This window comes from Mesitornis unicolor, unplaced genomic scaffold (assembly GCF_000695765.1).
Source record: "Mesitornis unicolor isolate BGI_N332 unplaced genomic scaffold, ASM69576v1 scaffold1806, whole genome shotgun sequence".
Classification (NCBI taxonomy): Eukaryota; Metazoa; Chordata; class Aves; order Mesitornithiformes; family Mesitornithidae; genus Mesitornis; species Mesitornis unicolor.
In genome coordinates, this window is record NW_010190030.1 from 1 (window position 1) to 12,072 (window position 12,072).

Genomic DNA, 12,072 nt, shown 5'->3' on the forward strand with positions numbered 1-12,072 from the left:
GATATAGATATAGATATAGATATGGGGAGTCTGTGCAAATGGCCAGCTTTGCTGCATTGCATCTGTACTTATCTCTAAAACATGAATACCAAGCTGGCTGTGTTGTGATCTGTGAAGAACAGGAATAGGTGATATGGTTGGGTACTGCAGCTCTTGCTTTTTGCTATAGTGTTTTTAAAAGGGACCAGGAACTTTAATGCCCTATCTAATGCATTTATAAAAACACACTTTCCCTAGGGGTTTGTCCGCTGGAGATAAAAATTGAACTTTTTAAAGGTGTATTGAGCTGAGTGCTAGGAATAATTAGCTTTAGAATTCCAGATAAGTGAATATAAACCTTATCTATATTTTATATATATGTATGTGTGTAGACACGTGTCTGTGTTAGTGCCTGCCCACACTAGAAACTTCTTACGTAATTGTATTAGTTTAAGGAGGGTATGCATCTCGTAGAGCAGCTTGCAGTGTAACATGGGTTTTTACTTCCTCTGCTAGTGTCAAAGAAGAGTAGCTGCCTTAACCACACTGGAAACGGAGCGTGAAATTGTCATTTGAAGCCTTGTTGTGTTTCAGGACACAGCTCCTATTTGAACACATGATGTATTAAGACTTGCGGCAGCTTTTCTGGGGGGAGAAAAAGCCCCAGACATTAACACACTTGTGGTTTGAAAAATGTGCTGCATCCTCAGAATAAGTAAATTTAAAATATGGCTCACCAGGTCATTGGAAAGTATTTAGTTGTGCTCATACACTCAAATGGAAAGTGGCCGTGTTGGTTTTACCTCTGGAGTGGAAAATGCTGCTCTGTCTCCTTGGAATAGAGCTGTGCAGGGATTTATCGGCAAAATGTTTGGAGGATGGGGGGTGGGATTCAAGGAAGATGCTTTTTTAAAAAAAAAAAATCTAGTTAAGACTTTCTGAGGGGTCTGGTATGCTGCATTGTCTGCCATAGGGATTGTTAAATTCAGGGTGCTTCAGAAGATCTGGCCACTAGCACGAATGAGGATTGGACTCCTCCAAAACATCACCCTAGTGTGCACAGGAATTTCTGGGAGCTTGAACTCTCTTCAATAGTATTTTACCTGGAGAAAAAAACCATCTCTTACCAATCGTGTCGCATCCCCCTGCCCATTACAGGAACTTCTTGCGTGGAATATGAACACAGGGGAAGTAATTAAAGTATTTTTAGCACTTTAAATGAAATTAGCACTAATGATGACTATGGTCTATGGGGAGTGTCCTGGTTTTGCTGGTTAAACCATGACAGGGAGCAGGCTGTTCAGGAACCCTTTTAGAAAGATATCCCAAATTAATATTTAGCTCATGTTGTACAGTGTCATGTAGTTCAACTCGTATATTGTGAAATCTTTTCAGCTCGGAGGCAACGTGCACTTACATTAGCAGGGAACACGATCTTTGGATCTCCAGGTTTGCTGCTGTCGTGCTGCTTCTGTCTTCGTCACACGGTGATTCCCCAGGCTGAAAGAAATGGCAGTCCCAGATTGCTGCTGTTTCTGGTGTTGGTTTCAAAATGGTTTCGTGCCTTAGTGTTGCCACCTTCAGGGTGTTGCTTTTGCCTTTTTTTTTGAGATAGAGCATGAAGTTCATGATAAATATAGCAGTTGTGTCATTTAAAGCACATGCATGCGCTTCAGTTTTACCGTGTCCCACAGCATTCCTATTCTTGGCATAGGAACTAGCGTAGCCAGAGTAGAGGGTGTCTTCCATCAGGCTTTTTGTGCTGAGGGCAACCAAGTACAGAGTGTACAAAAAAAACCCCCCAATTTAACTGGACAGAGCCTTGCAACCTCCTGCTTTTCCCTCTGGCTGCTTTGGAGCTGGCCAGTGATAAGTTCATGTGTAGATGTGAATGAATTGGATTATGCTATAAAGCAGCAAGGGTTGCTGGAGATAAATGGGATTCATTGCGTGCTTTAAAGCACCTAATAAGAGATCCCAGCAAATAGCTCATGGGATGAAATTGCACCACCCATGAACTACAGCTGGAAAATCCAATCCTTCCCCATCCAGCTCAGTCCTCCCTTGGTGGAAGGGACCAGCCCTGACTGCGTGACCGCAGCTGACAAGCGAGGGTAAGAGATGAGCGCCCGTTGCTTAGGGCTTAGATTAGGAAAGGCTTTATTGCTAATACCTAGAGCTTGAATTAGCACCAGGCTTTGGAAACAAACCGAGTGTGTATGTTCCCTATCTGCTCAGAGTGGGAGAAGGCATCCTCTTTCCTTGAGGAATCTTTGGTGCTTCAAGAGTTACTGTTTGCTTTTTGATCCTGTGCTGAGATAGTGAGTGCTGCTGCTGCAAATTACCATAGCTTGAAACTTGGCATGGTGAGTCATAAGACTTGATGTCTCTTCATTTTCTTTTCTTCTTCCCTTTAAATATAAAAAAAAGCTTTAATTGGTTTCTGGCTCAAGCAGAGGAGTTCTCAATGTCTTGTTAGTGTAGCGTGTTTAACAAATAACCCAAACCTGTCAAGATTAGGAGTGACAGGGGACTGTTACTAAAATCTTTCGCATGCTACTTCTGGAATGAGAGCTGTTTCTCTCCACCCAGCTTTTATGTATTGGCGTCCTGTTGTAATGATCAAGTTCAGGCTGAGTAATTCCTTGGGCCTTTTATACTGCTGTGTTTTTTTCACTTCCCGTGTTACCCCACTCTCCGAAATCCCTGACTTTCACTGAGCGCAGCACAGAAGATAACACCTGACTGCTGGCAAGTTGCATCACTGTTATCTGCCCATTGCTGCTGAGCAAAGCTGTCATTGTGCTGGTCCACAAGAACTGCTGCTGCTTGGGAAATTCTTGCTGCAGTTTAGGGATGTGTGTGTGTATGCACGTATTTAGGTTGCAAGAATGTGCTCAGTTAAGCAAAATACTTCTTAATCTGGATTTATCAGAAATAATACAGTTCTGCATTGGCCACTACACCACAAATACCTATGTCAGTCTGTCCAGGATTAGTTTGAGATAATTTTTAAAGATTTCTTGAAGCAATGGTCCCAAATATGACACCAGTTCAGGTTTGGATCTGTTAAGTCTAAAAAAGCATTGCAGTTGGTTTGGGGGTTTGGTAGATTTTTGGTTTTTTAAGCAGAGTGATTTTGCTGAAATGGAAGCTCAGATCTGCTGGGTTTCAGAACATTTTTTTACTGCCTTACAGATGGAGATGGCCAGGGCACGAAGGTGCTGAGTCAGTACCTGAGCTGAGCTGTCTTGATTCCTCTTTCTTTGTAATGATGACAATCCCTCTTTACTGACAGTCCACAAGCCTGACAGTCATGCAGGAAATGCCTTTTTTGGTTGTTTCCACCTCCTGCTCTGAGCAGCTTATCTCTGTAGGATCACTTGTTGCTACTTGCTTCATTCACACACCTTCCTCTCTTTCTCTTGCCCAGGAAGGATACATGACTTGCTGAAAAGAGAGAAAATGCTATGCTGGGGATACTCGTCTTTTGGACAACCTGGGATAGGTAGCAACCTCCAGGTGATCATTCCTGAACCGCAAGTGTATGGATTCATCCATGACAGAAATGTCAAGGAGGTGGCATGTGGAGGAAACCACTCAGTGTTCCTGTTGGAAGATGGGGAAGTGTATACCTGTGGCTTGAACACCAAAGGCCAGCTGGGGCACGACTGTGAAGGAAGCAAGCCAGGTAAGTCTGCTTTCTCTGTGTGTTTTAGGCTGTCTTTTGAGGCTGGTGAACTGAGAAGATCGTGGAAGCTTTGTGTTGATTGCTATGGAGCTGGAGCAGCTAACAGAGCTGAAGATTGTGTGTAATAACGCAGTACTGATGCTGAATAATATTTGCCAACTCTGGAAAGCTAAAGCTGAACAGCATGGCTGGGAAGACAGGTCTGCTCAGTTTAGCTGGGAAATGCATCAAAACAGAGGTGAGCGCAGGTGGTCTTGCAGCAGATTTTGTTATTTGGCTTCATGTTGCCTTTTTATAAGAGGGGAGAGAGGGCCATGAGTCATGAGTGTCTTCTGCTTTGTCTTTCCAGTTGGACTGTGTCCTTATGCCTACTGTTGTTCAGTTATTGTTAGAATTTTCTCATTTATCTTAAAGAGTAGATCTGTGTTGAGCACAGCTGTGGAGGACAAACTTGATTTTGGCCAAGTGGGTTTATAAATTTTGTTTTCCCCTCTTGGAAATACCTGGTTGACTTGTGCCTTCTCCCCTTCATGCTTTCTTGATCTAGAAGAAGGTCACTGTAGCCTTGTGTTCCCTAGACTCAAATTGCATTTTCTTCATTGTGTTCCAGCAGGCACAACCTGTGCGTGCAACCCCACGGGCAGCTAATGTCCCTTCTTCCCAGGGTGAAGGAGAGGTTTAATTGTGTATTGTTATTCTCAGAAACCCTGAAGCCTTTCTTGTGGACTTTCTTTTGAACGTTGACCTTCCATTAACTTCTTGGTTTTGGCATGTGGTAAAGATACAGGTGTTTCTGTTTCTATAATATAATAAAAATCCCTCCGTGGGTAATTAGACCAGTCATCTTTCCTCAAACTGCAGGCTACCCTCTGTAGGGCTTCTGCAATGTACCTTATTATTGCATGACAGTTGAGATGTGCACAAAGTATGTAGTGTGTGCAAATCTGACCTGATTCCGCTGCCTTTTTTTTTCTGTCAGTGTGTCTTTTTTCTCTTTCTATGAAGCACGAGGTGACGGATGCTGCATGTCCGTGATGCTAGATTAGAGGAGTTGACCTTGAATCTGATCTCTTTTGCTTTTCCTACAAGTGGTTTCCAGACAATTACTAAAAGAAATCAAGATTATCTGGATTGCTTAAGTCCTCTCTGTGCACAGCCACAGTTCATCTTCTGAGGACTTGTAAATTTAGGCCCTAGAATAGATCAGATGCTTAGTGTGTGTGCTGACACAGGCAGGATGCAGGAACAACCACAAAACGATGGATGAAATGCAAAAAGCAAATTTATTCTCATTAGTTCATGAACCAGGGCATCTCTGAAGCAGCACCTGGGCAGAGGCACATAGGTGGGGATGCAGGCACTGTGGAACTTGATCCTTGCTAGAGAGAGTGAGAAATTTCAAACCTGCTGCTTTCACCTCTATATCCAGGATTTTTTACAAGTGTAGTTTCCTGGTGTTGTGCTTTGACCTTTCCCACAGCAGAGCAGGAATCTCTAGCATGTTCGAGATGGTGCCTCTGAGTCCATCACATGCCTGTGTTGTCTAAGCACAGATGTTCTGCTTGTCAAGCACAGAAGACTAAAGAACAATTAGTACAATATATGTGTTTTTTGACACCCCAGCTGTAAATCACTTGAGTGTACTTACAGTCCTCCTTGCCAACCTCCCTTTATTACCCCACACTTAGTAAAAGGGAGCCGAGCTTAGCAAATACTGCACCTGACCTGCTGAGGTTACTTTGCCCTGCAAGTCCCTGTGCCAGCTGCATGGCTCTAATGCAGAGGGCCCTGAAATCCAGTACCATTGTTCTGAGTGCTGTAAAGATGTGTACTCTGAGAAACACCTTTGGGCTAGCTTGTGTACCCATCAAATAAAGCAAGCACAAGGTGATAATGAAAATAGAGGCTTCACAGTGAATAGGTGATCAGAGCTGGAGATGATCTCGTGAATCCCAAATGCAACCAGGTAATCCTGCCTTCCGCTAGGGCTGTAGCAGAGGAGCGGTCTGAGATTCGGAAGTAGAAATAAAAAGTTATTTGGGTTTGATCTCAAGTGCCCTTCTTGTGCCCCTTACATTAAGGGGCTGCCACTAAGATGTGGCACCAAGTCCCAGTTATCCTGCGTGTTTCACTTACTCTGAAAAAAGTTCTGCAGTGGTGCCCTCTGAGGAGCCTGTGGCCATCCTTGAGAAACTGTTTCTCCACTGACACAGGATGGAGCAGCTGGGAGGGTTGTGCTGTGAAGTGAGGACCAGCTTCCCTTTTTAGCTGATGGTGAACAGCCACCGCAGTCTTCACAATGACAACAGTGAACTGAGGGAGAGTCCTGTCCCACATGCTGCTTGTGTCCAACTGTTTTGGCTTGCGTTACTGGGAACTGAATTTCCTAATTCTCCTCTGCAAATAGGAAGAAGAAGAATCGAGCTCTCCTCTTTCATCCCCACCTCCCCTGTTTGGGATAGGTGACCTTACACTTCCTGTATAGAAAGGCAGGTCATTTTCCTGGCTCTCCGTTAGTTGTGGACCCATGAATGAGGCCATGTCTGGTAGAAAGTGAAGATTCTTTGAAGTGTGGGGCCTGTGGAGTGGCGTGGTTGTGTTGGGGAATAACATCAAGACATGAAAATGTGCATGGGGTCTTGAACTTTTTGGAAGCTGGATGGCTTCAGAGGGGTGGAGGGATGTCCTTCCTGCTGCCCAGGTCTGTGCTCGTAAGAGGAAACTCCCTTTTCTCTCTCACACTTTTTGTGTGTGTATGTAAGGCTTATGCTGCCAGCATGCTAAAAGGCTTCAACTGGTGTTTTCAGAATGTGTGATCATGTTGTTTAATCAGATATGGTTATTTCTGCTTGCGAATAAAATTCTGGGACTTTGCAATGCACTGGACATGGATCAAACCCTGTTCTCCTTGAAAAACTTGCAGGTTTTACTAAAAAGAAATGTTTTTTTTCTAGTCGGAGTAAAGTTGTTATATTTGCAGTAAGTGCTTTTGAAGACTTTGCCTCCTTTTTTTCCATTACTACATATTCCAGATATTTCTCCCCTCTTGTTTTGCTGCCCATTTACACATATCTGTAGTAGGATGACTCAATTCTGTTTCTGATTTGACTCACAAAAATGCCACACAGTAGCGCAGAAGTGTGTTTCAGTAATTCCTCTTAGAGAAGCCCTTTAGAGGGCACCTTTGGAAATGAAAGAAAATTGTTAATTAAAAAGCTGTGTTTACTGTCACATCAGCTCAGCTTTGGGTGTAATGTAGAGACAGGATGGCAACTGGTGAAGTGATTCTTGTGCCTCTCCAGTACAGGGAGCAGAAATTACTCGGGAGTACATGTCATTGAGCGAGCATGAGTCACTAGTAGTTTATTTTCTGAAAGTGCCCTTTCCTCAGACTTTACATTGTGGTAAAATTAATATTTAAAACGTCTAAAAAGTTTATCTTAACTAAAAAAAGTCCTTTTTGACTAAAAGCTAACAGTGTGTGATTGCTTCCAACTCCCTGCTTCTGAGCTAGGGCAATACCAGTTGTGCCGCTCCTATGGGCTCCACCAAGAGCCTGGCTTTGTATTGAATTTTTCTTTTTCTTTTTCTTCCCCCCCCCCGAAACAGTCCCTACTTTGTGTCTCTGCAATAATTTGGCAGGGATGCCAAGGGGCAGACACGGTCACAGTGTTCTTTCACCACGACCACAGTTAACAAAGCTTCTGTCTGACCTGTCCTAATTTTCGCTTGCGTTGTTACGCACTTGGAGTCCCCAGAGTCTCTGATAATACCTTAGGAGAAGAAACTCGTTGATCTTCGTTGTGAAGGATTGAGCTCCATGTCTGCAAAATTAGTCTGAGTTTGCTTTAATTTCCTGAGCATTGGCAGGTGTTAACGTACATTTTGTCTCTAATAGGAAGTGATAATTTTGTACTGTGATATTTTTGGGAAACAAATTTATTCTCCATAATTATATCTAAATTTCCACTTCTTTAACCCTTTAACACTTAGATTGATTTTCTTTGGGTCCAACATGGTGTCTTGACGGCCTGTGATGATTCTTAGTTAAGGGTGTTTTATCTGAATGTGCATGCGTATGCTGGGGAGCAAAAGGCTGACCCAGGTACCTGAGGTAAAGGCTCTTTTGGGATTTGGGATGAATCACAGAGGAGTGTGAAATCACTGTCTGGTTATGAACCATTTGCAAAGCTTTAGAAACATGCTTGCGTCTGAGAACTTATTTTCTGGTCTAGAGACTTTTCTCTGCTAGTCATTCAGACATCATTTGACTTCCACTAGTAAGAAAAACCTGGACTTTGGTAATTAGTGTTTCAGGAGAGTTGCAGGAAAGTGTCTGGTGCTAAATTTGCCTTGAACCTTTCTTCTGGTAACATACAGTAGGCAAACCCAAGCTTTTTTACTAAATTTCTTGTTTGGATGCAAATGTGAAGGGTAGCATTGCTTCTGTGTGCATTGTGGAATCTCATAGCTGCAGGGGTAGAAATGTCATCATGATGTTCACTCAGGGAAAAAAAAAAAAACCCAAAATGCAGAAAACCTCACCAGAACAACAAAACACTGCATGTTCCAGATCCCGTGGCTTCCTCTGAACTTGGTGGCCCTTCTTTTCAAACATAAATCCACTTGTCCTGAATGTCAGCACAGGGTTGCGGTGACCAGAGACCTCGGTGCTCGCTTCAGTGTGGCTGTTAATCATAAACCCTGTAACAGCTGAGAATTCAGAGGAGCAACCTGCTTGGAAGGACGGACTGGGGTGTTCTTCCTCTCTTAGTCTTTTCCTGGTGGTGGGTGAGGAGTCAGGCAGGAGGCCCTGGTTGCTGAGGAGGAGGAGAGGTGGCAGGGGCTGTGTGTGCTGGAAGTGGGCAGGGGAGGAGGGATGGAGCCATTGGGGAGATGCAGGGGCCTTGCAGAGTCAGACGTGGTCTTGCGCTATGGTGTGTCCATCCCAGCTGAACTGGTGCAGTTTGGGCTTAAGGATTTCAGGCTTCAAAAGTAGAAGACTGGGTTTCAAAATAACTTCATTTAGACACAATATGTATATGGTCGAATGAGAAATAAAATCAAAGGAAGTGCCTTCCTTAAATGTAAGGAATATATAAGTGCCTTCCTTAAATATCTTAAATATGCACACGTTGTGTTGAATAGGTTGACTGAAGGTTCTGAACATGCCAAGCATTTATAGTGGGCTGTTTTAAAATTTGCGTGGTCTGGATCATGCGGACTGACTTCTACCACTGCTCTCTGAGACAGCAGGATTAGGAGAGGCTGAACTGAGGAGAGAAGGCTCTTTAGGAGAGCCTAAACCAGTAGAAAATTGGTTTTTTGTCAGTAAAGACACTTATAACTCTGAAGTGCCATCTCTAAAAACACATGTATTATTATAAACACCAGATTTTTATCTTGATTTTACTTTAAAAAAGAGTGAGGTACTGTTTTTTTTAGAATTGGTACAGCCTATTTCATTGAGGACATGGGGGACCATTTTAATGTCTTTTATCTTGCAAGGCAGAGCTGCAGTAGGAATGACCAGCTTTTTGCCCTTTAACTGGGGACTTGTAAGGCAGTTTAGCAACATAAACTTGCATTTATCTTGGTCTTATTTGTTATTCCCATATCATGTTTCCTGATGGAAAAGGGGTTGGCTTGTTTTTCAGGGTTGTAACTATTATATGAAAAGACCGAGTTTGATTCTGGCTTGTGATATATGCTTGTTGTTTGTTTTCTATAAACATCAAATCTTCCACAAGATGCGTAATCATGTCTGTGATGATTTTAAGTTTGACTGAGTCAACATTAAGATACTACTCCTTAAGCTGTATTGGAAAGAAGAATTTATCTCACAGATCTTTGTGAAACATCTTTTTCTTCTGAGAAGTAAAATATTTTTGACACTTAAGGATGCTAACAGAAAACGGCTGTTCCTACAGCAGAGCTGTGAAGAAGTGCTCACTCCCTTAACACCTGACCTGCCTTATTTAAGCTGACCAAAGAGGAATGTACAGATGGGCATCTCCTTTTCTCAGAATGCCCTTCAAATCTTACAGTAGAGAAAAATAATATATAAGCATTTGTAAACATTCAATAGGAGTACATTAATTATGTCCCTTTCCCAGTCACCATACTTTTTTTGCAGTAATGTATTTTCAAGCAGTATTTGTCAACCTGATGGGGATGTCATTGAAAGCAAGGCCAAGGGGGCTGTACTGGGTCTGCACTGTGCAGGTGTGGCTTTTTGGGAATGTGTGGCATTCTCCTGCTCCAGTGTAAATCACCGCAGGATTGAAATGTACAGGAACAGAGCGAGGAGCACACCAAGTGCTTTTGAAAAATCACATGCGACTTCAGCAAAGCCTGGGGCTGCCACGAATGAGACTCTGCCAAGTGCAGCTACCTAGAAAATGTAGCCTCATTTCTAGAAGAAAATAAAAATTGACCCTGTGAAGGCCGAATGCTTCTTGTTGTGCAAAGCTGCTTCAATAATGTAAAAAGATGGCAAAATAGCATCTGTCCGGAGGCAAAAAGTGGAGCGAAGCCCTTGTGGCTGGCTTGCAGTGTGTATGGTGTAGAGCAATGCCCTTTGTCTTGCAGGCACTTGGAGGTGCTTCACTTTGAGCCTTCTGCTCAGACATGGTCACCTCTGCAGGACACTCCTACAGCAGTGATCTGGACAGCAGATGGATGATGGTTGCCAAAGACCTATGTTAACCTCTCCATGTGGCTATTATGGGCTGCAGAGAAGGGCTTGCTCTTCCTTTTCCCTGTCCTGCTGTCCCCACTTGCTGCCATTGACCTTTGTCACAGCTCTCAAGATTGCAGTGGCTTTGCTTGGGATTTCTCAGGCAGAAATACAGCTTTGTGCTGTGCAGTACCAGCACGTCAAATCCAGCATCTACGCACTCATCTCCCTAATTCCTCCTCCCACCCCTGACATCCATCCTCAGCACGTCACCCTGAAGCCTGGCGCTTCCTTCCCACGCTGGGGTTGCTGCCCTGGAGCTGTGACATTTACTGGAGTGTGTGTGGTGTATCTATGGCTGTGTCTGAGGAAGGAGTGTGCTTTCTCAGGGTAGGTGTCTGCTCTCACAGCTGTGAGGGGGAGCAGCAGGCAAAGCCTATGTGAAGTGACACCCTGGGGTGTCGCCGTGGCCTCTTGCTTCCCTGCCTTGACGTGACCACAGGCAGCTTTATAAAAGTGAAGGCAGTGCTAATAACTGAACCAGCCTCTCTTGGATGTAAAGCCTGTAAGTAGCTATGCTAAATAAATTAATGAGCAGTCCTGTGTGTGTTTTGTACAGGGAAGCAGTCATCTTGACAAACCTCATTAGTGTCTGTGGATGACAGGGGACTGCAGAATTTCTGTCTCTGTTACTTGCAGCTTCTCAGCCTTGGCCTATGGACAGTGTTACTGGGAATGCCACCTGCTTTACTCTGTCCTCTGCCCTTTACCATCTTCCCCCGCTCTATTTTTCTGTTCAGTGAGTCTACTTTGTATTTACATTTCCTCCTCTGTAACCAAATCATCAGAGGCATATCAGCTTCAGCACTGCTGCTGTCAGTCTCTCTTATCAGCTCTTGGTACTGTTCTGCTTTCTGCTGCGAGCGTAGCTGCAGTTCATGAAGTTCAGGAAAGGAGGACCTCAAGATCTGCGAGTTGGACTCATAAAACCCAGCCTCCTCGGTGGATATAGTAAAATTCAGTTGTCAAAAGCCAGAGGACATGTGCTGATGTAAACATTTGCTTGCTCCGTATTTTGAAGCTTTTGCCCTATCCTAAGAGGACTTTGAGAATAAGACAGGTTGCCATCCGTGGCTGAGAGCAGGCAGAAAGCGAGGACAGCTGCCATACAGTGGGGATGTGGTCTCCCCATGGGGTTTGTTCTTGTAGTCTTGTGCTGTGCAGGTGCAAAGCACGATGTTTCCCACACCTGTGTGTGCAGCAGTCTCACGTCTGAACGAAAAACATGAGCGTGTAGTGCCTTCTCGGAGAGGCTCACAAAGAGGAGAGAGGTAGCAGTGGTGAAACTGTGGGGCTGGTGTCAGGCAGGGCGGTTCCAGCTGCCTACGTGTTGTGCGTGTCCTACGCCTGGTCGTGCCAGAGGCCGTCTGCAGTCATGAAGGTGTGTTCCCGAAACCGTCTTGCAGCCCTCACCTCCTCCCCATGAGCCTTCCTCTGGCGTTACCACTGACAAACCACAGCCTGCAGAGCTGGGGTGAGCTAAGGCACAGAAGCAGTTTTAGCTGGCTGGGTTAAAATATATGTGTTCAGAAGCACCTGATAGCTTCAGAAAGTCTGTAGTTTAAGTGGTTTATAGAGTCTGGTCTTTTTCCTCCCAGACTCCAGATGTTGTCGGTGGCAGCTGTGAGCATGAGACACTTAAGTGGTTGGAGTTGAAAGTGTG

General features: G+C 44.2%; 1 protein-coding gene across 1 annotated transcript in view; it reads left to right on the forward strand.

The window, feature by feature from the left end:
• Nucleotides 1-3,415: 3,415 nt before the first annotated feature.
• The window catches only part of LOC104533333 (probable E3 ubiquitin-protein ligase HERC3), a 40,082-nt gene continuing 31,425 nt past the window's right edge, over nt 3,416-12,072 (forward strand). Inside the window, exon 1 of the mRNA XM_010186246.1 lies at nt 3,416-3,670. Coding sequence (XP_010184548.1) covers nt 3,445-3,670 — 226 coding nt within the window. The 5' untranslated portion in view covers nt 3,416-3,444. The remainder of the gene's footprint in view (nt 3,671-12,072) is intronic.